The 25,449-nt window shown below is 43.5% G+C and overlaps 1 protein-coding gene across 1 annotated transcript in view; it reads left to right on the top strand.

The window, feature by feature from the left end:
- LOC105997307 (arginine-glutamic acid dipeptide repeats protein-like) overlaps positions 1–25,449 on the top strand; it is a 294,981-nt gene that overhangs the window by 238,212 nt on the left and 31,320 nt on the right. Inside the window, exon 7 of the mRNA XM_013031704.1 lies at positions 2,792–2,896. Coding sequence (XP_012887158.1) covers positions 2,792–2,896 — 105 coding nt within the window. The remainder of the gene's footprint in view (positions 1–2,791; positions 2,897–25,449) is intronic.

Below are 25,449 nucleotides of genomic sequence, written 5' to 3'. Positions count from 1 at the left end.
CGGCTTTTTTCTTTTTGCTTATGTGGTGCTGAGGAATCGAACCCAGGGCCTCAGGCATGCAAGGCAAGCGCTCTACCACTGAGCCACCTTCCCAGCCCAGGTCTCTTATTTTTTAACTAGATTTTTGTCTTTTATTTACATTCTTTTTTACAGCCGAGTGCTACGGCTCATAGTTATCATCTCTTTACTTGAGAGACTGAGATGGGACTCAGTATTGTAGCTAGCTCGGGCTGCACAGCAAGTCCTCATCTCCTGATGGTTTCCTTTCTTACCTTTGTCCATTTTCTTTTTCTTTTTGTTTACAGTCCTTTTTTAGTGTAGTTTCAATCTAATCGGATTTTTTAATTGTCTCTGGATTGACTTGCTGTTAAAAAGGCTTTTCCTATGCCATATTTACACCCATTATTACACAGACTGCATTTACCTGAGTGGTTTGTGATGTCTCTTTTGTCAGGCAGTGAATGTTTCCTGAACTTGCTTTTCTATTTTTTGGTTATTTGTTTTTCCACCAGAACCTTAGTGTTAACTTGTTTCATGCAGTGAAGTAGTGTGTTGATATTTGTTTTGAGATTGCATTGAGTTGATCAATTAACCATGTTGGCTTTTCCTGTGAAAGAAAGCAGGGTGTTTTTCAATTTGTTTACATTGACTTTCATATTTTTCTTTTATGACATTTGCATGTTTCTTTGTACATTTTCTTTACTCCTTCCTTTCTGTTCCTTAGCATTACTCTTACACATATATATAAAACTATGTACTATTTTTTTTGTAACCTGTATGTCGTTCTCCACTCCATCCACACCTTCTCTAGCCCTTCTCCCATTCATGGAGCTTGAACTCTGGGCCTGGATACTATCCCTGAGCTCAAAGCTCAAAGCTACTGCTGTACCACTTGAGCCACAGTTTCACTTCTGACTTTTTGGTAGTTAAAAGAGCCTCCTGAGCTTTCCTTCCCTGGGCAGGCTACATCTCCTTATAATAGGAGGAGGCAGGCCCTGGAGCATGCTGGGGGCGTTGCTACGGGGAGGAGTGAGCTTTGGACCCTCCAATGCCATCTTCTTGTTCTCACAGCCTTTGCCTTCCAACTGACTTTAAACTTACCCCCTGTGACCATTAAGGGAACTGGAGCTCTCATCGTCCTCTGCCTCTTGAAAACCCTAGAGGTTGAGGGTGGTGGTGAAGCAGACCCTATCCCAATGTGTAATGTCTTCACTATACAAAGCCAGGTGCCAGTGACTTATGCCTGTAATCCTAGCAACTCAAGAGGCTGAGATCTGAGAATCATGGTTCGAAGCCAGACCAGACAGAAAAGTCTATCTCCAACAAAACTACCCAGAAGAAGCCAGAAGTGGCACTGTGGCTCAAGTGGGAGATCCCTTGCCTTGGACCAAAGAAGTTCAGGAACAGCACCCATGTCCTGAGATCAAGCCCCAAGTCTGGCACACAGACACACAAAAAGCCACTGTGTAGGCTTCATGTGGCTTTGTTCAGTTCTTTTGTTGACAGTTGAACCCAGAACTCTTTACTTTTCATTGTATAGTAATATTTGTATAGAAAAGTCATTTCCATTTTTTTTTTGGGGGGGGTGGGAGGGTCCGGTCGTGGGCCTGAACTCTGGGCCTGGGCGCTGTCCCTCAGCTCTTCAGCTCAAGGCTAGCACTCTACCACTTGAGCCACAGCGCCACTTACGGCTTTTTTCTTTCTTTCTTTCTTTTCTTTTTCTTTTTTTTTTTGTCAGTTGTGGGGCTTGAACTCTGGGCCTGGGCGCTGTCCCTGAACTCTTCAGCTCAAGACGAGCGCTCTACCACTTGAGCTACAGCGCCACTTCCGGTTTTCTGGTGGTTTATTGGAGATAGGAGTCTCATGGTCACTCCTGCCCGGGCTGGCTTTGAACCTCGATCCTCAGATCTCAGCCTCCTGAGTAGCTAGGATTACAGGCGTGAGCCACCAGCGCCCGGCTGCTTTTTTCTTTTTGCTTATGTGGTGCTGAGGAATCGGACTCAGGGCCTCATGCATGCGAGGCAAGTGCTCTACCACTGAGCCACCTTCCCAGCCCCTCTTTTATTTATTTTTATTTTATTTTTTTTGGTGTTCATCCTGGGACTTGAACTCTGGGCATGAACTTTTGTTTTGTTTTTGGTCGTGGGGCTTGAACTTTGGGCCTGGGTGCTGTCCCTGAGCTCTTCAGCTCAAGGTTAATAACGCTTTACTAGTTGAACCACAGAGCCACTTCTGGTTTTCTGGTGGTTTATTGAAGGTAAGAGTCTCATGGACTTTTCTGCCCAGCTGGATTTGAACCGCGATCCTCAGATCTCAGCCTCCTGAGTAGCTAGGATTACATGTGTGAGCCACTGACAGCCGGTTTGGCATGAGCTTTTGTACTCAAGGCTGCCGCAGCATCATTCCTGGCTTTTTGGTAGTTATTGGAGATGAGTCTTATGAACTTTGCTGCCCAGGTTGGCTAAGATCCTCAGATCTCAACCTCCTGAGTAGTTAGGATTATAGATGTGAGCCACCAATGCCTGGCTCCAGTTTATCTTTAGTTAACTAAATTTAGTTCTATTGAATAAAAGCATCTGGGTTATAAAGTTGCACATTGAAGCAGTGTGAAACAAAAATCTGACTTGTCAATCAAGCTTGGTTGTCAGTCAAGCTTAGACTTTGCAGCATATTCTACATGGGCCAGAGATTTCATTATATGCTGTCTCTTCTACTCTCCTGTCAGTATTTTAGATTCTGGAGTCCATTGAGGGGACTACTAACCTACTTTTTGTCTTTTTCTCCCCCACAGAGGGAAGTGTAACATCTCCCATTTTTCTGACATATTTGCTGCTAGAGAGTTTAAAGCTCGAGTGGATTCATTTTTCTACATATTAGGCTACAATCCTGAGACAAGGTAAGTGAATTACTCTGTATATGTGTATGTGACCATGTGCACACGCACATCTATGTGCCTTTTCAGGGAGAACTTTCTTCTGTGTGTATGTGTATAAATGTGCATATGTGGATGCTTGCATGTTTACACTTCAGAGAAAAAATAAAATATGCCCCCTCCGCACTCAAATCCTATAATAAACCTCTTTGGGAAGAGTGGTAGTAAATGTCTTTTGCATCTGAACCAGCTTATTTGTGCTTTACTTTGTTAAGGAAACACAAACTTTGGATGTAGAGAAGATGGGTTCACATGCCATTTTAGTTGATTTGTGTTTTGAATGTAATAATTAATAGATTATTCTCCAATGAATACATTGTCAAGCTTTCCATGATACTGTGTTGACAAACTGGGTGATTTTGGAAAGTTTGTTTTAATTGCTTGTTTAATTTCTTTACTTTTGTAGTAAAATCTTAGGAACGGTCATTGCAATACCTTTTTTTTTTTTTCCTTTTCTTTTCTTGGTTTATCCTGGGGTTTGAGCTCAGGGTATAGGCACTGGCCCTGAGCTTTTATGCTCAAGGCTAGTGATCTCCACTTCTGGCTTTTTTTGGTGGGGGGGTAACTAATTGGAGATAAGAATCTCACAGACTTTTCTGCTTGGGCTAGCTTCACACTGTGATCCTCAGATCTCAGCCTCCAGAGTAGCTAGAATTGAGGCATGAGCCACCAGGGCCTTACCAGTCAAATATCTTTAATATTAGAGATAGACAAGACATAGCCCATTTTCATACAGCTCAGTAAAATTCAATGAAAACTGATGGTCTTGAAATAATGTAACCAAGAATTGATTTATGTCCCGAGTATACCTTATTTTAACCTAGCACATGGAAAAATTTCTGTATGAAAAGTATATATATTCATAGCTGCCCTGGATCAGTCGTGACTACATGTGCTGTTAATATTTTGTTTTGTGCCAGTACCAAGGCTTGAACTTAGTGCCTCAAACTCCCACTCGGTTTTCTTGCTCGTTGCTGGTCTCTTATCACTTTAGCCATGCCTCCAGCTCACCTTTTTGCTCATTAATTGGAGATGGAGTTTCTGCCTGGGCTGGCTTTGAATGATAATCTTCTATGTCTTAGTTTCCTCAGTAGCTAAAAATACAAGTGTGAGCCATTGGCACCTAGCTCTATTAAAGATTTTTAAAATAGAAGTGTTAGCATGTGATCAGTTCATAAATGCTCTGGACATATGTAAGAGATATCTACACATGTGAAGGTTTATAAAGAAAGGAATGATAGTAGTGTGCCAATGGCTCATGCCTATGAAACTAGCTACTCAGGAGACTGAGATCTGAGGATCATGATTCAAAGCTAACCTGGGAAGTAAAATGTATGAGATTCTTATCTCCAGTTAACCACCAGAAAAGACAGAAGTGACGTTGTGGCTCAAGCAGTAGAAAACTAGCCTTGAGTAAAAAAGTTCAGGGACAGTGCCAGGCCCTGAGTTCAAGCCCCCTGTATAGATAGATAGATAGATAGGAAGGAAAGAAGAAGGAAGGTAGGAAGGAAGAAAGGAGAAAGGAAAGAGAAAAGAGAGAGCGGGTTGAAGAAATTATATTCATGAATTACATTTGGTTGAATCATTAGTGCAGTTACAAAATTAGTATTGTTTTAATGAAGGTTTGTTTGTTTTTGTCCTGAAGGATACTGAGAAAATCTGTACAATATAAAATGTTTAGGACCGTTAACCCTGAGTTGATCAAAAGGAATGTGTCAGGTGGTAGTTGTATGATGCTGTCTTCACCACTATTGGGACATAGACAAATGTGTAATGTGTCTGTATTTCTTCCTCTCTTCTCCATATTGGTTGCTAGTCGGGATGGGAGTGGAGGGGAGGGGAGTAGGCAGTGTACATCTGTTTTTGCTGGCTTCTAGGTACATTTGTTTTTGTTTTTGCTTTTGCTTTTGTTTTTGTTTTGTTGGTCATGGGGCTTGAACTCTGGGCCTGGATGCTGTCCCTGTATTCTTCAGCTCAAGGCAAGTGCTCTACCAATTGAGCTACAGCACTATTTGCGGTTTTTTCTAATGGTTTATTGGAGGTGAGAGTTTCATGGGTTATTTTAGCTCTGAGTAGTCTGAGCCTTTCATTTTCAAACTAGGCTATGTTCTAATGGCAAATGATGTGTCTGATAATAGTATTTCAAAATCACCTTGTATTTTGAAATTGTGTGTGCGTGTGTGTGTGTGTATGTGTATACACACAGGAACTTGAGTTTCTGTGGGGATAGATGGGATGTTATTTTAGTGATACCTTTTTTATTTAATCATGTGCTAAGTAACTATCATTGAACAAGTTCAACACTTAGATTGATATTTGTGAGTTGACATTAGTGAATTAAATAAAATGGAGTTTGTCTTTTAAGCGTTCAGCTCTTAGGTTCCTAACAGCCAAATCTATTTTTTAATAGTTTAAATTATATCTCTTTTGCCAAATCCTGACTAATGTCTATAAATTACAAACCCACATAAGCTACTGTCTCGTTTACATTGTGTGCTGCTTGGAGTCATTCAGGGCTGTGCTTTTCATCAGCAGGCTCCCACCCCAATCCTGCGATGTAAGGCAAGGCTTCACATATGCTAGGCGAGTTCTCCACTGTTGAGTTAAGTTTTAAAATGTGGATTTAGTCTGTCATAGTAGAATATTCTTCATCTCCGTTCATGAAAAGGATCACAAAGATGTAATGGTGTGGTGTGTTTACAGCATCTGGGTACAATCTCTTCCCGTCTGTGCTTGCATTCTGTATATCACCTTTGGCTTTCTGTATTTTAAATGCTTAATAGATGTTGGCTGGGCTGGGAAGGTGGCTCAGTGGTAGAGTGCTTGCCTTGCATGCATGAGGCCCTGGGTTTGATTCCTCAGTACCACATAAGCAGAAAAAGCTGGAAGTGGTGCTTTGGCTCAAGTGGTAGAGCACTTGCCTTGAGCTAATGAGCTGAGGGACAGCACCCAGGCCCAGAGTTCAGGCCTCATGACTGACCAAAAAAAAAAAAAAAAAAGTGGGGCACCGGTGGCTCACGCCTGTAATCCTTCTGCTCAGGAGGCTGAGATCTGAGGATCACAGTTTAAAGCCAGCCCAGCCCGGGCAGGAAAGACAATGAGACTTTTATCTCCAGTAAACCACTAGAAAACTTGAAGTGGTGCTGTGGCTCAAGCGGTAGAGCACTCGCCTTGAGCTGAAGAGCTGAGGGACAGCGACTAGGCTCAGAGTTCAAGCCCCATGACCGACCAAAAAAAAAAAAGATGTTGGCTGACTTGAATTGAAGAAATATTGAAAAATATTAAATAAAGTTTGGGGCAGATCTCAAACTTCTTACAGCAGCCTTTGCAGTCACTTGTCGTAATGGAGCCAGTGCAGCCTATGGCCGGCGTCTGCTGGTCTCACCCTAAACACGACTTGGCATCTGAAGTCAAGGTTGGGTGTGCAGGTCCCACACGTGTTCAGAGGATCACTGAAAAGGTATGTGATTTGCAAGAATCTAGAAAGACTAATTGTATTTCCTCCTCTTGGCTTATGTATAACCCTTGCACTCCCTGCAAGGAATCTGTTTCTGGCTATGTGATGTGTGGTTTCTGGTGGGTGATGTAGATTTCCCTCCTTTTCATTGAGGGGATCCGGGACATAGTCACTCATGCCTTGTGCTCCTGCATAGCTCTCCATAGCCCAGGCATTGAGGCAAACACAATTAGTGCAGGGAGGAAGTGCCAAGCTGATATCTACCCAGGTAATGATCGGGTAAAGTAAGACTGCTTGCTGCAAATTGAGGGCAGCAATTCTGTGCTTGCAAGACTTAGATGGCTGTCACTTCCCCTTAAACCATGTCAGGACCCGGTTGAAAATGGACTTTACCATAGAATTGTTGATGGGTGCTGGTGACTCATGCTTGTAGTCCTAGCTACTCAGGATGCTGAGATCTGAGGATCATGGGTCAAAGCCAACCCAGGCAGGAAAGGCTGTGAGGCTCTTAAAAATCTCCACTTAACCATGTAAAAACTGGAAGTAGACCTGTGGCTCAAAATGGCAGAGTGCTCGCCGTGAGCAAACGAGCTCAGGGACAGTACTCAGGCCCTGAGTTCAAGCCCTGCAACCAACCACCCAAAAAAGGAATTGTTTATTTCTTAGGGCACATCGATTGATGTAATTTTTTAGCAAATTGTTCAGCACTGAAAATTTGAAAAAAAATTCATTTATTTGCATAGATCCTTTTAAGATCTCAGTGTTCAGATTCCTTTGAAAAAATTCCCTCTATTCTTTTTCTATTTTGGTACTGGTGCTTGGTCTTGAACTCAAGAACTTCAACGCTCTTAGCTCTTTTTCCCCCTATTTTTCTTTTTTCTTTTTTTTTGGGGGGGGTCTGGTTGTGGGGCCTGAACTCTGGGCCTGGGCGCTGTCCCTTAGCTCTTCAGCTCAAGGCTAGCGCTCTACCACTTGAGCCATAGCGCCACTTCCGGCTTTTTTCTTTTTGCTTTATGTGGTGCTGAAGAATCGAACCCAGGGCCTCATGCATGCAAGGCAAGCGCTCTACCACTGAGCCACCTTCCCAGCCCCTCCCCCATTTTTCTTTTTGTTGGTCGTGGGGCTTGAACTCTGGGCCTAGGCACTGTGCCTTAGCCTTTTTTTTGTGGGGGGGGGGCTCGTCCTGGGGATTGAGCTCAGTGCCTGTCCCTGAGCTGCTTTTGCTCAAGGCTAGCACTCAACCACTTAAGCCACAGCCCCCCTTCTGGCTTTTTCTCTTTATCTGGTACTGAGGAATGGAACCCAGGGCTTCATGCATGCTAGGCGAGCATTCTACCACTAAGCCATATTCCCAGCTCCCCCCCCTCCCCCGCCCCCGGCCTCTTTTGTTCAAGGCTAGCCCTCTACTACTTTGAGCCACAATGCCACTCTTGGTATTCTTGCAGATAATTGGAGATAAGAATCTCACAGACTGGGGCTGGGAAGGTAGCTCAGTGGTAGAGTGCTTGCCTTGCATGCATGAGGCCCTGGGTTCGATTCCTCAGCACCACATAAGCAAAAACAAAAAAGCCGGAAGTCGCGCTGTGGCTCACGTGGTAGAGTGCTAGCCTAGAGCTGAAGAGCTGAGGGACAGTGCCCAGGCCCTGAGTTCAGGCCACATGACCAGCAAAAAAAAAAAAGAATCTCACAGACTTTCCTGCCCAGGCTGGCTTTGAACTGTGGTCTTCAGATCTTAGCCTCCTGAGTAGCTAGGAATACAGGCATGAACCACCAGTACACAGCTTCTTAGTTTTTTAGCCCACTGGCTGGTGCTGTACTACTTGAGCCCTACCTCCAGTTCTGTCTTTTTGCTATTTAATTGGAGATATGAACCAAATTTTTTTTTATAAACTCCATTTTGGTATTTTTATGCTATACACTTGACCAATTTACATGAGTATTGGGAATCTTCAAAAGATACTCTTATCTTAAACAAAAACTCCCTAATTTCTTTAGATTTGTCTTCTATGCTGGCTTAAAACCTTGATCTGAGTCTCCTGTGTACTTAGGATTATAAATGTCACTAGTTAGTGCTGAATATAGGATGGCACTTCTCTAAGCAGAATGTATACTTTCCCAAAACCTACAGCAAGCATTGTAATTAAAGGCAGAATGTTAGGAGTTTTCCCTCAAACTTCAGGAAAAATGTCAGAATTCCGATGTCCATTGTGACATGAAGATTAGAAATAAAATTAATCTTTATCAAAAAGATAGTGATTTTACCATGGAAACTCTGAGAAAAATCTGCAAACTGTTAAATTAATAACATACATTAACAAACTGTGTATGTATATGTAAACCCACTTCCATTTCCATACAATCAGAAAATGGAAATTACAATTATTTTTAGAAGCTTTCCTTCCCATGAAGCAAAGTTAGTATTAAAAATTAAATGGAGTCATTTTCTTTTCTTTTTTTTTTTTTTTTTTGTTGTTCATGGGGCTTGAACTCTGGGCCTGGGCACTGTACCTCAGCTCTTCAGCTCAAGGTGAGCGCTCTACCACTTGAGCAACAGCGCCACTTCCGGTTTTCTAGTGGTTTATTGGAGATAAGAGTCTCATGGTCTTTCCTGCTGGGGCTGGCTTTGAACCGTGTTCCTCAGATCTCAGCCTCCTGAGTAGCTAGGATTACAGGCGCGAGCCACCCGCCTGGCTTGGAGTATTTTCTTTCCAAATCTTTTTCTCTAGAATTTTTCTGATTATTATTATTTTTTTGGTGGTGGTGGTGGTGATGTAGGGCTTGAACTTTGCCTGGGCACTGGCCCTCAGCTCTTCGGCTCAAGGCAAGCACTCTACCCCTTGAGCCATGGCACCACTTCCAGGTTTCTGGTGGATCATTGGATATAAGAATCTCATGGACTTTCCTGCCTGGGCTGTCTTTGAACCTCGATCCTCAGATCTCAGCCTCCTGAGTAGCTCAGATTACAGGTGTGAGCCACTGGTGCCAGGCTTTCTGATTATTTTTATTGGTGCTTCTGCTTTAATATTTATTTCTAGTAAATAGAATATTCTAGACATTTTTGCTATTTCTAGTACATAGAAAACTCTTAGAACATAGGTTGTTTCCATGTCACAGCTGTCTTTTTAAACCTTTGATAGGCATAGGTGATCTACTCACTAAACAGTGTTATGGTAGAGTAGCATTTCAGTTGTGGACTTGGTTTTTGTGCTAGTCCTGGGACTTGAACTCAGGGACTAAGTGCTGTCCCTGAGCTATTTTGCTCAAGAATAGCATTCTACCAGTTGATTCTTTGGTAGTTACTTTGAGATGAAAGTCTGGCAGACTTTCCTCACAGGATTGTGTTTTAACTGTAACCCCTAATATCTGTTTTCCTGAGTAGCTAGGATTATAGTCATGTGCCACTGGTGCCTGGTTCAGTTGTCTTTCATTTAATAAACATTTTTAATTTCAGAACACATCCACTAATACAGCATAATCATCGTACCTACTTGGCTCCCTGTATTCGGTGATGGCATCCTTTAGCTGTTGTTCAGTGAGGATTAGTAGGAGGAGGGAGGGATGATTTAGATCTGAAGACTGCTGATGCTCCTGATGATCACAGACGTTTAGGAGGAAACTAGCAGTAGGCCACAGATGGAAACAGCTGGGCATACAGATGATGGGGTTGGACACAAGGCAGGAAAGAGTTCCAGTTGAGTATTCATCATTTGTTTTATTTGCTGTTATTTCCAGTTAATCCTGTGTATTGATTCTATTTGCTTCATTACTCTATAGTATGTTCCTTTTCCTCTTTTTTTTTTTTTCCTTTTCTTGACTCAGGGTCTTGCTGTGTTATCCAGATTGGCCCCAAACTCCTGGCCATTCACCTATAATTTCCCCCAAGTGGCTGGGAATACTGGCTCTTTTTTTTTTTTTAATTGTGAAAATACTGTACAGAGGGGTTACAATTACATGGGTAAGATAATGAGTACATTTCTTATCAAGCATTGTAGCCTCCTTTGTTTCCCCTTCCCACCCCATCCTCCCCCCCCCCCCCCCCCCCCAGGAATACTGGCTCTTGCCAGCACACTCAGCTTAATACAGTATTTTCCTCTCCTGAGCTACTTGGGAATGAGTCCCTCCTCTTCCCCCAGGTCTTCAGTGTATGCCTCCAAAGAACAGCATTCTAACGGTGTGACCGTCACAATCAGTAAAGTCAACACGGATAGACCATATTGCTCAAATCTGGCCAGTTTCAAATTTTGTCAGATTTTCCAAAATGATCTTCTTAGTAATTTTCTTCCTTTTGTTCTCACCATAGGTTTCTTTACCTTTTTGGATTTTTCATGACTGAGTATAGTTGCTAGTGTTGTTAAAGGATCTTTCATTGCCCTTTATTTGATGTTTCTTCATGGCTCAATTCAGTGTATATAATTTTTGAGGATAAGCATAATAACCCTTCTGAGTTCTTATTTGTTTTCTTTTTCTTTGTCCTGCCCAAGACCTGTCAAACTCTTCCTCTGATCCTTTCACTTACTTATTTATTTGAACTCAGGGCCTGGGTGCTGTCCCTAAGCTCTTTTGCTCAAGGCTAGTGCTCTACCACTTTGAGCTATAACACCACCTCTGGTTTTTGAGTGGTTAATTGGAGAGCCGAATAGGGACTCTTCTGCCCTGGCTGGCTTTGCACTGCAGTCCTCAGATCTCATTCTCCTGAGTAGCTAGGATGACAGGTGTGAGCCACTGGTGCTCAGCTAATCCTTTCACTTATTGGCTGACGTTCTACCACCTGAGCTATACCTCCAACCCCCAGATGTATTTTTTTTTTTTTCGCAGATGCATTTTTTTGAGATACAAAATGAAAGAATTCGGTGGCTTAGTCAAAATGATTTAGATAGTTGTCTTGTCCTAGAAGAGCTCTCAGGCCCAGAAAGTCTCACGGGAAGAGTTTGGAGGAATTTAGATTTATGAGTAGAGTTATGGTAGAGGGGTACACATTGTCCATGGCAGAGCTACCCTGGGGATAGCAGGAAAAAGGAGGGCCTGTCCACATGGCCACGAAGGACAGCTGTGAGGTAGCAGAACCACAGTAAACAATAAAGAGGGTGTCAAAGTAGGTCAGAGTCATCACTGGGCTCCAGAACGACAGGGCATGAGGTTTGGGAGCACACCCCTGCTGATCACCCCATGGCACCCTGTAGTTTCAAAAATAAAATTTTACATGATGAATTGAAGCCCCTTTATCCAATTACTTGAAAGATTAAGTAAATAAATAAAGTTGGGCACTGGTGTCTCATGCTGGTATACTAGCTACTTAGGAGGCTGAGATCTGAGGTCCACAATGTGAAGCCTGGAGCTGTGGCTCAAGTGGTAGAGCACTAGTCTTGACAGTGTCTAGGCCCTGACTTCATGCCCCAGGACTGACTCCAAAAACAAACCTTTTATGTTGACTTCAAGTGAGTATTTTCCATGTGTATGACTTTGATTTTTGTTTTTCTATCTTGGGGCTTGAACCCTAGGCCTCTGTCACTGAGCTCCTTTTGCTCAAAGCTAACACTCTACCACTTGAACCACAGCTCCACTTCCTGCTTTCTCTGTGATTTAATTAGAGATAAGAGACTTTCCTGCCTGGGCTGGCTTTGAACCATGGTCCTCAGATCTCAGCCTCCTAAGTAGCTAGCGTTACAGGTGTAAGCGATTCGCACCTGGAAGGTTTTACTTCCTTAACTCTCCATTACATTTTTGGGAAACAGATGTGGCCCTGCTCTTCCTACCCTATTAGTCCTATCTTATCTGTCTGTCTGTCTGTCTATTGTCATATATAATATCATTTCTTTGCTTGCAGGTGAAAAACCAAGCTTTTTACATAGATTGCTCAGTTTGCCCTTTGTGGGGGGCAAAGGTTGAAGAGAGGACATAAAATGTATTTTAAAGATTTTAGTGGAAAATACATTGGCTAGTCCTATGGGCGGTGCAAGGACTCTCATAACAGTGGTAGATTGGCATTGTTTACATGGCCTTAGATTGAACTTCAGTGAATTTCGCTTAGAGTGTCGAGTCGGGAGATTCCCATGAGGCTTAGGTGTTACCATGTTTTGCTGGGGTCAGACCCAGGCCTCTGTGCATGCTGTGTGGGCCTTCCACGGCTGAGCCACACTCTAGCTCCTGAACTCTGGCGCTGAACCTTCTTGCCCTTCTTACCGTGAGAGGTACAGTTGTCACGCTATATCTGATGGGCTGCCATTACATTAGGAAACATCTTAATTTACTAGTGGAGACTTTCTAGCTTCTTCTCCAAGGAAGATTAAACTCTACATAAAATACAGTATTCCTCAGCTGCCCTGGTCACTACCCTTGTAGCTGGGTGATGATGCTGGGCACTTTGTGGCTTTGTCCATCTTGCCTGTTTTTTCTTTTCCCAAATTTTAAGGTCTTCAAAAAGAAATGTATGGAGTTAACTTCTCTTAAGTAGCTACTACTGTGCTTTCTGATATGCTACCTTCTTTATGTTAATTAATTGTGTGGTCATTCATGTCTACTCTTTTTGTTTCTGTTCTTTCTTGGAGAAATTGCCAGTGCTTAAACAATTAAAAAAAAAAGACAGTAGAACTTGCTGTGATCTTAACAGAGCAGGGCATTAGCTGCAACCTCTCCCTAGCTTGGCTTGCCGAGTTCCCTAGTGTTGGCTGTCTGGGATCCCCTTGCTAAGGCCCCACTTCTCTGCACACTAGCTTGGTGTGCAGGGAGAAGCTGCAGAGTCTGTTGGCTGGGCTTTATTTACGGAAACAGCAGGGTTGAGATTGATTGCGTTGTGGAGAGGCAGTGTGTGGATGAGGGAGGGTCACAGCACATGCTCAGTCCTGTCAGTGTGAGGGGAAGTTTCTGCGTTCTGCGTGAAGGCTTAGGTCATAGCACAAGCTCAGTGAAAGCTCTGTGAGGTCTCTCAGCCTGCATGTGCCTCCATTTTGAGTAGTTAGAGTAGAAAAGGGCAGAGTTTTCGCAGTAAGTAGAGGTGCAGGAATCCAGCTAGACTCACCAGAGCCTCTGTTAGTAGGCATGGACGATCCATTCAGCCCCTGCAGGTAGGCTATCTTCCTCTGGCCTCACCAAAACACTGATGGTTTTGCTGCTGTTTCTCACTTCACTTCTGAAGATGTTTATGAGTCATTTCATCATTCATAGTGCATGATCCTGGGGGCCTTTGATTCAGCCTGGCTGGCCGTGTAGATGGTGGTGTGAAGCTAAGGAGGAGTCTATCTGAAGACGCATGAAGCAGATATAGGATGTGAAGCTCTGTGGGACCCTCTGTCTCTGCTTTCTTCCCCCTTTCCTCACCTCTTCCTTTCTCAATGTGATTTTATCCTGACTGCTAGGTCCTCAGGGCTGAGCTTGCCTGTCTTTGGGACCTGCAGAGCAGACCTGCAGGCCTCCTGGATCCCTACGGCGTAGCTGGTAGTGACTGCCTCTGCCTCTGCCCAGGAGCTGCTCTGGATGTTTTAGGAAGGCTGGTAGGTGGGCAGCTATTGGTTGCTCTTCAAGTGGGTGGAACTTGTTTTGATTGAGAGCCTATTTGCTAGAGCAGATTATAATTCTCATGATCTGACACATGCAGAGAATATAGTTGTAGATTATGCTTAAAATTTCATCATCTTCAAATGGATTTTTAGAAAAGTGAGAGGCCTTCACATCAATGTCTACACGTGCTGCCTCAGGAGGAAGCAACCTCCTCATTCTGACATTTGGGTTAGAAGTTGAAATCTTGGGTGTTTCGTTTATTTGATAGCACTTGTGTGCATTTTATCATATGACTTACATACTCTAGGTGAGTGAGAGTAGAAGGCAGAGGTGTTGGCAAATTGGTCTGGTGCCCAGGCTTGACAACTGACTGGTCTTTTGTACCCAGGAGAAGTTGTTCTTTGCCCCAGTTTGCAGAGTGGGCCCAGACACGCTTGACTTGGCAAATGGATTTAACACGAGCAAATATTAAGTGAAGTTTTTGAGATTTAGTAGTTGCTCCTTGTTTCTTCTCCCCCTTTTTCTTCTGGTGGGATCTGAGGGGGAAATGGGATGACACTTAAGTAGCATATGTTTGTGAGGATGGAAGAAAGCATATAAGATAAAGGAAGTAAGGGAAGACTGACAAAGGAGAGCTTGTGTGTATATATTTTAATTATTGTACAGTGACTATGGAGCTTTGCTGGTCAGCCTGGCCAGAGAGGGCCCGTGGTTTGGGACAAATTGTTCTCCAAGGTCAATGCAGTGAATTCCAGTCCTGGCACGTATTCCTGAAGCATCTAGTCTATTCTTGCAGGTTGAAATTTGGAATTGCTACTAAGGAAATGCATTATAGAGGAATAATTTCAGTATAGTGCATCTGTTACTGTTTCTGTGGCTTGCTTTCCATTCCTGTCTGGGGTTACCTACTGCTACAGTGACAAACGTGAACATTGGAAGTTTAGGGCAAATAAGCACTTTTTCCTGTACTGTGTACATTGCTTCTGGAACTTGTCTTCTTTTCTCTACTTTGAAGCACCATTTGCTCTCTCAGCCCTTCCCCCCTACCCCCCCCCCCTTCTCGAGCCCAGAGGAACTAGACACTGCAGCACTTCATAAGTCATATACATAGACATGGTACAGGCCAACAGCTCAGCATCAAGAAGCCTCGATGTTGGAATATCTGGGAAAATTCTGATTTTTTTAATGTAGGCTTTTTACAAACTCTTCCCCTCCCCCATCAGTACTGAGGCTTGAACCTCAGGGGTCTTGTGATTGCGTGGCCTACTTGTTTACAGTTGATGTTCTAACTTGAGCCGTAACTTCTGTCAGACTTTTGGCTGGTTAATTGAAGATAGAGTCTCACAGCCTTCCCCCCCCCCCTCCTGTCAGTTGTGGGTCTTGAACTCAGGGACTAGGCACTGTCTCTGACCTTTTGTACTCAAGGTTAGTGCCCTACCACTTTGTGCCTCAGCTTCACTTTGAGTTTCTAAAAGGTTAATTTGAAGTAAGAGTCTCTTGGACTTTCCTGCTCAGGCTGGCTTTGACCTGCTCAGGCTGGCTTTGAACTGCAATCCTCACATTGCAGCCTCCTGAGCAGCTAGAATTACAAGTGTGAGCCAGCAGTGGCTTTGCCTCTTGATCCTGTAGGTCTCATCCTCCTGACTAGTGAGGATTGCAGGTGTTGAGCCACTGGTGCCCAGCTTTGAAATCTCTTCTTAAACTTGCTTTGCAGTTAGTCAATAAAGTGTTTATGAATGGGAAGCTGTACTCAGATCTGAATCAACTCCGGGTCAGAGGCTTCTACTTCTCTGGCTGACCTGGATGGCCCTGGTACAAACCTTGGGTGCAGCTGCCTAATTTGTTGGCGAAATTCAGTTATTAGGACTTGTGAATATCCTCAGTGGTTGACTGGATTTTTTTTTCTTTTCTGTATTTCATATCCAGTAAACTTAAATCACCAGCCCTCTTGTATGACATACATTCTATAATTTCCTATTGTGGGAGAATAATTTTTGGAATGTTGTTTTGGTGCCTATTTTTGGATTCCTCCAGCGCTTGTCTGGTGGTAGAGGTGAAGGAGAGCAGCGTGTGGGCTCCTGGCTGCGGTTGAGGACTGGGATCTGGGAGGGGAACGTGGCAGAGGCGGCTCGGTCGCATTTGGGCTTATTGTTCCCCTCATGTCCCCCTTCACAGTATCAAGAAATGTAGGAAAACATAGAAAGTATGTTTCAGAAGCAGCTTAGAAGTTCACAAAATTGTTACCCTATTCCTAGCTTTTTTGGCAGAATCTAGAATCACAGTCTGAGTGGAAGCTAGTATCTCAGGCGTTTCTGTCAGCTGTGTTTTGTAATCTCGGCAGAAAGCAGGAACCCCTGGTTTGTTCCACTGGCACTTCTTTATTCCTGGTTCTTCAAGTCTTCTTGCCTAGTGTATGATCTCATGAATTAGAAGACGTTGGTACACCTGACATGAGCCTGCTGTTTACCATGTTTCTTCTCTTTGTTGCTGATCTTTATTCCTGTTAAATTTTTTCTACTTTACTTTTTATCATTACTGAATCAAACTGTCTTTCCACCAGACATACATTCTAACACTTTAAAAAAAAGTGCCTGAAAGAGTGAGAGAGAATACAAAGAAGAATTGGTGCTGGGCGCTGGTGGCTAATTATTGTCATCCTAGCTACTTCAGGAGGCTGAGATCTGAGGATCACAGTTCAGAGCCAGCCTGGGCAGGATAGTCTGTTTACAATTAACCACCAGAAAACTGGAAGTGGTGCTATGGCTCAAGTGGTAGAGCACTCTCCTTGAGCTGAATAGCTGAGGGACAGCACCCAGGCCCAGAGTTCAAGCCCTATAACTGACCAAAAACAAACAACAAAAAAAAAGAATTGGTAAAAAGATTTGGAATGTGGGCATTTATAATTCTTCAGAAGGAACTCAGATAACTGAATGGAGAATCCTCTATGTTAAGCAGCTTTTGGTAGGGAAGGCCCAAGTGGCTTGAGTACGTGTTTAAAACAAAGCTGAAAACAAAAGAAAACTCCTTGTATCATAGTGTCTGAGTCTGGGATAGAATATTCCTAATTTTATCCTGGGGTTGGTGGCTCAGACTATAACCCTAGCTCTCCTCAGAAGTCTGAGATCTAGAGGATTGTAGTTCAGTGCTCTCCTGGGTGGGGAAGTCCACTAGACTCCACCTCTAAAACAACCAACAGTTGGCAGGACTTGGAGGTGTGGCTGAAAGGGTTGCCAGCTGAGCAGGCAAACGGAACAAGCACAAGGACTGGAGTTCAAACTCTGGTACCAATTACAGCGGAAGGGAAAAATCAAACACACATACACATACACACAGTCACTTCATTTTAATTCAACTAGTATAGTTAGGATCACTTCTGTAAACTACTTTTAACTGTATATTTATTTATGATTATTTGATTATCTTCCCCGTTGGATTAAAACTCTTTGGTGCAGAATTATACCTGTTCACGTGTGTGTATGTGTGTGTGCGCGCGTGCACGTGCGCGCCATTCCTGGGGCTTGAACTCAGGGACTGAATTCTGTCCCTGAGCTTCTATTTTGCTCCAGGCTAGTGCTTTACCAGTTGAGCCACTGCTGCACTTCCAGCTTTTTTGGTAGCTTAGTGGATATAAGAGTTTCACAGACTTTTCTGCCTGGGCTAACTTCAAACCTCAATCCTTAGCTCTCAGCCTCCTGAGTAACTTGGATTACAGATATGAGCCACTAGTACCTGGCTCATACCTATTCTTACAGTCTTTGTTCCCACCATTCCCAACACAGAGGATAAGATTGTTCATGATCTTATACATGTTGATTGTTTATGACCAACCTATTCAGTTATAGTAGTGATACAAAAATTTTTTTTAAGGAATTAAGGGACTTATTAACCAGTAAGTTTTAACTATCATTTATCAGCCTAGTTTCTTATTATTCTTTTTGAGTATTTAAGTTTATACTTTTTGAATTTTTTTTCTCTCTGATAGCAAAGGTTGAACATAAGGCCTCATGTATGATAGGTTAGGACTCAATACTGAGCTACATACACAGTCATTTTTTTATTTTATTTTATTTATTTTGGTCCATCATGGGGCTTGTAATCTGGGCCTGAGCGCTGTCCATGAGCCCTTCAGTTCAAGGCTAACACTCTACCACTTGAGCCACAATACTACTTCCAGTTTTCTGGTGTTTTAATTAGAGATGAATCTCATGGACTTTCCTGTCTTGGCTGGCTTTGAACCACAATCCTCAGATCTCAGCCTCCTGAATAACTAGGGTTACAGGTGTGAGCCACCAGCACCAGCTTATTGTATTTTATTTTTTTCAAATTTCTTATTGTGATTAAGTGGTTACATAATTTCCCAAATTTCACAGTATTGTGGGATAGTGATGTTCAGTTAAAGTCACAAGCACACTCTAACTTTCCTGGAGTAAATTGTCTATCACGGTCTATAACATTTATGAGTTCTATGAGCTTTGCGATACAGTTATTTCTTCCACATTGGGTGGTATGTGCAGTTCTTTTGTTTTGCATACCATCAGCTGTTCCCTCTTTCCCACTTGTTCCCTCCCTTCCATCGCTGCCATTAAGTTGCTTAGTTCATTTTGGTCAATGTCCAGTGCAGCTGATGGGTCCCGCTGCTATATGTTTTTCCCTGATTCCCTCCAGCTTTGTGTCGTCTTCCTGATTCCCTTCCAGTGTACACATATATACCATACATGTGATCAGCAGCATGGATTCGACCAGATGAGAGGAAGTCCTTTGTTTCTTAAGTCCTGTTAATTTTGTTGTATCACTTAACATTTTGGATTTAACATCCACTTATCAGGGAGACCATGTACTGTTCATCTCTTTGCTCTTGGCTTACCTCGCTCAACATGATTTCTTCTAGCTCCATCCATTTCCCTGCAAATGTCATTATTTTGTCCAGCTTATTTTATGGGTGGGTCTTGCTAATTGTTGGCCTTGAGTTTGCAATCCTCCTGCCTCAGTCTCTCCAGTCACTGGGATTACAGGAATGAACCACCAGCCACAGTGCCAATATTTTGTTTTATTTTGTTGTGTTTTAAAGTTATTTTTGCAGTTTATTCATTCATCCTGTTGCGAAAAGTCCATAATCGCCACAGGTCAAGTCATTGCAGAATCTTTATTCCTCGACTCTTTGCCAATGTCCACATTGGTCCTTGCAGCCCCTTTTTATTCTTGCATTCCTTTCCCTCTTTCCTTGAGGTCTTTTTCTCTCATACGAGGCATGTTTTTAGTCTGTGTTTAGGCTTGTTTTCTTTGCATAATCCAGAGAATCATAAATCATGCCAAAGCCAGTTGTCTTGCCACCACCAAACATGGGTTTCGAATCCACATGAACATTGGGTGGTCTTACACATGTGGGCAAGTTTTTCCCGAATTTCTGCCCAAGGTGCTGTGTCTTCCATTGTGAAGAACGCGGAAACCTGGTGTAACAGGATAGTTACTAACTCACTCATGATGGTGGCAGGTCCTTGGGCAGTCAGGGAGGAAAAAGCCCCAATTTCATTTTATTTTTTACAGAAGCTTTATTACATATCTTGTAAATTAAGTGTGTCCCACAGGAAATGTTGTTACTACTTTGTCCAGTAGAGTCACATGAGTCCTGTTTGCCTTCCTTTTCTCCCATGTCTGCAGCCCTCCCATGAAGAGGAGTCAGGTGAGCATGGGCAGAACGTGGCCTTTGGATATGCATTGGAGGAAGTCTTATTGATTTATTTTTGCTGAGGATACTTCAGGCTTATATTCAGCTTGATTTCAGTGCACAGAAAGTCACTGGCATCTTTGATGAAGGAGATCAGCTTCTTTAAGTTATTTTCATCACAGTAGGATTTTTTTTTAAAATTTGTTTAGCACCACTTGACCTATGTGCGCATGCACCTTGTTATGGTCTGTCCTTCACGCCATCTTATAGCATCTTTGCAGCAGAGATGAAAGAAAAGGCCATGGTTGCCTGGACTAGGCTGGGGCTCTGTGTCACTGCCACCGTCCACTGTTTTACTGCAGAATGGTCAAAAGCTAAGACAGGTAAGAAATTTCCATGGAGCAAGGCCCTATGAAAGTAGACCTTTCTCCCCTGTTGTTATGAACATTTTTTTTTTTTTTTTGGTTGAGACTACCTTGCTACATAGCCCTTGCTTCAAAGTCCCAATCAGTCTTCTGAGTGTAAGATTAAAAGTACACACCACCACACGTACATTTTCCCTTCATATTATTCATGCATTGTATGTGGAGGCCAAATTCATGGGAATTCTTCCTCTTCATCAGCGAATGTGTCATTCTTAATTCTGGAGAAACCTGTGGGAGAGCCATTTCTGTAATTAACTCAGGGTGACATCTTAAGCCAGTGTTCTCATTTCCTTGCGCTTTAGTTTCTTGTATTAGACTACAAGATTAGGTCTGATGGTCTCTCAGGAACTTTGCATCAGGGAGTTTTGTGATTCCAGATCTGGGGCAAGTCCCAGTGTTGACCTTTGTATTTGTTGCATTGGAATATTTACCTGTTTGGGGTATTAACTGATTTACCACCTCCTCCTCCTCCTCCTCCTCCTCCTCCTCCTTCTTGTTTTTAAGTATATTTATTTTTGAAAGCTGAATTTTGTTCCTGCAGTTTACCAATCGTATTATCAGATTAGTTTTGCTTAGAAGACAAGCTGGCGGTCACCAATGAGTCAACTCTACTAATTTTGTAATGAAGCTCTTAGTTGCTATATGTTGCTAAGCAGCAATGACTTAGCATACTGGCGTCATTTGTTTATTGAAAATACATGGAGTGGGAGGCAGTGGATGATTAGATATGCCAGTAAACTAAAAACAAACGATTCCTCCCCTCTTGGTGCTTTTGATCTTAAGAGCAAGAGAGCAATAGAAAGAAATAATTACGCAAAGTAACTAGAAAATCTTGCTGGTGACAGAGATAGTATAGCTCTGTGAACTCACACTAGAGGATGTCGTTCTGATTCTCACCCTAGCAAGTTCATGGAGCTGAGAATAGCAAGACCTCCCTGCAGCAGGCACAGGCTTAGTGCATTCCATAGGCCTCTTTTTAATGTGACAGCAGCTTCGCAGAGCAGCCACACAAACTTCATTTTATGGGCGAGAGAACTGAGGATTCCCGAAAGATGGAACGCTGACCTCAAGATGACACTGAAAGTTAGAAAACCTCAGTATTGGATTTTCTTTTTGGGATTACTGAGGCTTGAACTCAGGACCTTGTGCTTGCTTGATAGGCACTTTACCACTTGAGCCATGCTCCCAGGCCTTTTAATAAATTTTCCCTCCCTCCCTCCCTTCCTCCCTCCCTCCCTCCCTCCTTTTCTTCCTTCCTTCCTGCTGGAGCTTGAACTCAGGGCCTTACAGTCTTGTTGGACTTTTTCACTGACAGCTGGCTCAATTCTCCACCTCAAGCTTTTTGCTGTTGAATTGAATCTAGTGTATGGGATTTGTCTGCCTGGTCTGGCATCCATCTCCTATTCTCAGATCTCATCTTTGTGAATAACCTGCATTACAGACTGCTTTCATTATTTTTCAACTAGAGTCCAGTGCCGAGGCTATCCTGGACTGAGATGGATTGAAATGCAGTCTCACTGATTTTTTGCCTACAATCTTCCTGATTCCTGGCAGGCATGTGGTGTCCTACCCAGAGCTACTAATGTTTCAATCCAGGTAGTTTTGTGGGACTCTGAAGTCTGTGCACTCTCCTTGCCCCTGAAAATATAGCCTAAGGTGCATGGACAACTTTTGTCCATAAGGTACTGTGCCTGGGACATTGTAGTAGGATTTACATAAAACACAGTTGAGGGCTGGGAAGTTGGCTCAGTGTAGTAGAGCGCTTGCCTTGTGTGTATGAGGCCCTGGATTCGATTCCTCAGCACCACATAAGCAGAAAAAGCTAGAAGTGGCGCTGTGGTTTGAGTAGTAGAGTGCTTGCCTTGAGCTGAAGAGCTGAGGGATAGTGCCCAGGCCCAGAGTTCAGGCCCCACGACTCACAAAAAAATAAAAATCAAATAAAAAAGCCGATGCCGGTGGTTCATGCCTAGCTACTCAGGAGGCCCAAGATCTAAGGATCACAATTCAAAGCCAGCCAGGGCAGGAAAGTCTGTAAGACTCTTATCTCCAATAAACCACTCAGAAAACCGTGGCTCAAGTGGTAGAGCGTTAGCCTTGAGCTGAAATGCTGAGGGGCAGCACCCAGGCCCAGAGTTCAAGCCCCACGAATGACAAACCCCCCAAAACAAAACAAAACACATACAGTTGAAGCTTGTTTGTTTGGTTGTTAACTGCTGGTGCCCTACCAGTTGAGCTATACTTCCAGCCAGACCTCCAAAAACAAAATGATTTCATTCAAGTTTATGAAGGATTTTGTTTATAGTGAAATGATTGGAAGTATGTTATGAAATATAATACAAAGTTAGTATCATTTAAGAGTTGTCAGACTTTGAATAATATTGGGGTACTTGCTTATAATTGCTTTGGAAATACATGCTTGTTTAGAGAAATTTGAGAGATCTAGACCTTATTTTCCTTCTTTTATTTTTGTTGGTCATGGGGCTTGTGCCTAGGCACTGTCCCTGAGCTTTTTTGCTCAAGGCTAGCACTCTACCACTTTGACCCACAGCACCACTTCCAATTTCTGGTGATTCACTGGAGATAAGAATCTCACAGACTTTGCTGCCTGGGCTAGCTTGAACAGTGATCCTCACATCTCAGCCTTCTGAGTAGACAGGGTTATAGGTGTGAGCCATCAGTGCTCAGCCTTGCCTTCCTCCTTACCACACAATCTCTCTAAAAGAAGTGTTTGTACTAAGTGCTAATGGCTCTCAACTGTAATTCTTGTTGCTCAGGAGTCTGAGATCTAAGCCAGCCTCAGTAGGGAAGTCCAGAAAACAAACTCTCTCTCTCTCTCTCTCTCTCTCTCTCTCTCTCTGTCTCTCTCATCTGGAAGGTTTTTGGTTTTGTCTTTGTGTGTGCCAATTCTAAAGCTTGAACTCACAGCCTGGGTATACTGTCTCTGAACTTTTTTGCTCAAGGCTAGTGTTCTCCCACAGCTGGAGCTCTACCGTAGCTCCACTTCTGACTTTTTTTTTTTGGGGCCAGTCCTGGGGATTGAACTCAGGGCCTGGACACTGCCCCTGAGCTGCTTTTGCTCAAAGTTAACACTCTACCACTTAAGCCACAGCGCCACTTCTGGCCTTTTCTGTGTATGTGGTATTGAGGAATGGAACCCAGGGCTTCATGCATGCTAGGCAAGCACTCTACCACTAAGCCACATTCCCAGCTCCCACTTCTGAGTTTTTGCTGGTTAATTTAAGCTAAGAATCTCAGGACTTAGAGATGAGAGCCTCACCCTTCTCTCCCACTAGACTCAAGTTCTTGTCATGAGCAGTCACTGATCATGTGGATTTATTTGGTCATCTTGAGTGAATATCCGCAGACTATTGCCTTCTTCCCCTTTCTCTCTTTTGGGGGTTAAGAAGTGACCCTGGCAGGTTCTTGAGCAGGTCCTGAGTGGGGGGCAGCCCTCCCCGCCCCGCCCTCCCCCCCCTCGTGCTTATTAGGAGGCTGAGATCTGAGGATTGCAATTCAAAGCAACCTTGGGCAGGAAAGTCCACGAGACTGTTACACACACACACACACACACACACACACACACCACCACCACCACCACCACCACCACCACCACCACCACCACCACCCACCCACCCCGGAAGTGGAGCTGTGGCTAAAGTGGTAGAGTGCTAGCCTTGAGCAAAAAACCTCAGAGACAGTGCCTAGGCCCAAAGTTTAAGACCCAGGACTGGCATGCACGCACATACACACAAAAGAGGGAAATAATCTCTGTGTTGGGGATCAACCTGCTCATCTCTTCTGCAGAGAAGCGTCTCCCTTTTTGATATTCTGTTGCAGGCTCCCTGTTCCTTTCTGTCCATTCCCTGTTTACTTCTTAGACTAAAACGTTTCCATGGTAACAGGTTACTTTTCAAAGGGAACATCTTGTCATTTTATTTAATCCACTGCAGCTGAAGAGGACTGAAATATTAAGTTGTAGTTGCTATGGATACAGCTTTGTTACATTGGTTTCTTTTGTATCAGATTTCATATGCAACACATTTCTTTCTATTTTTTTGTACTCAAGAAATAAACACAACGAATTGCTATTATTGTTATAATTTGGCTTCTGGGAGTGCTTTTTCGTGTTTCAAAGCAAGATTTATAGAATAATGGAGGCTGAACCTTGGTTGTTTTGAAAAACATACATTATTTACATTAGCTGCACAGAGAAGTTCCTGCTTTTGCTGGGTAGGATGGTGACAGTTCCTTTTCTTTCTTGGTAGTCTGATTCACAGTATTGCAAAGTCTCCAAAATGATGGCCCTTCAGAGGTAACATGTTAGCAAGGTATGGTGGTATAGGCCTATAATCTCAGCACTCAGGAGGAAGAGGATTGTGAACTTCAAGGCCAGGCTGGGCTGCATGGGAAGAGAGGAAAGAGTTCATTCCTTGCATCTCCTTACTCAGGAGCCTTTGGCGTGGTTATTTGTTCTGCTGTCTATGGTAGATTGGGGGAGGGGCTCTTTGTTACTTGGCTTTGCTAATATTGGGCTTTTTCCTATTAGCATATGTCCTAGCTAACCTCTTCTATTAACTTAAAAAAATCATTAAGTAGTTGTACAAAGAGGTGACGATTCCGTAAGGCAGATTATGAGTACAATGTATATCAAGGCCACCATTTCATCCTCCCCCATTCTCCTCCCCCGTCCCTATCCTCAAGTTACACAGTTCATTTCTATATAAGGTACATTAACTATAATGAGTGCATTTGCTCACTCTCCCTCCCTCCATTTGTGGCCTTCTTCCACCCCTACCCCCTTCCCCCTTCCCCCTTCTCCCTCCATGCACATGCTTCCACTTCCTGGCATTCATTTTGTTAAACAGTTCAGTAGTTGTTCTGAGTTTATACCTTTGGACTTGGCCCCTAAGTATACTGTTGACTTTAAAAAACTTAACATGTTTTGGATTTATAGGAAGTTGCAAAGATAATACAGCGTGGTGCCACCCTGTGTAACCGCAGTCCGGCATCACAGAAGGAAGTGGGCACCAGTGCGGAACGGGCACAGTGCCAGGCTGTCGCACCACGCAGGGCTTCGTGCACTGCCTCTGTGCAGTCCCCGAGGGCTGCCTCTGCCTCTTCCGGCCTCACCCCAGGCAACCACTAAGCTACTCCCCAGCACTGTAAGCTGCCCATTTCAAGACTGTTCAAGCCAGGCACCAGTAGCTCACACCTGTCATCCTAGCTACTCAGGAGGCTGAGATCTGAGGATCCCAGTTTGAAGCCTACCCAAGCAGAAAAGTCCATGAGACTCTTATCCTTGACTTCTTGTATATTTAATATGCTGTATTAGGGCAGGAAAATGCAAGTCTTCCCTGAAGAGCAGAGCACCCCACCCTTTGTTACCTGAGTAACTTGCTCCACAGTTTAACTAGTGGTTTTCATGGAGCCCCTTCTTCCCTCTCTCCCTCCCTCCCTCCCTCCCTCCCTCCCTCCC

This window comes from Dipodomys ordii, unplaced genomic scaffold, assembly GCF_000151885.1.
Source record: "Dipodomys ordii isolate 6190 unplaced genomic scaffold, Dord_2.0 Scaffold6, whole genome shotgun sequence".
NCBI lineage: Eukaryota > Metazoa > Chordata > Mammalia > Rodentia > Heteromyidae > Dipodomys > Dipodomys ordii.
The sequence above is the reverse complement of the archived record's forward strand: the minus strand, read 5'-3'. Positions and strand labels throughout refer to the sequence as shown.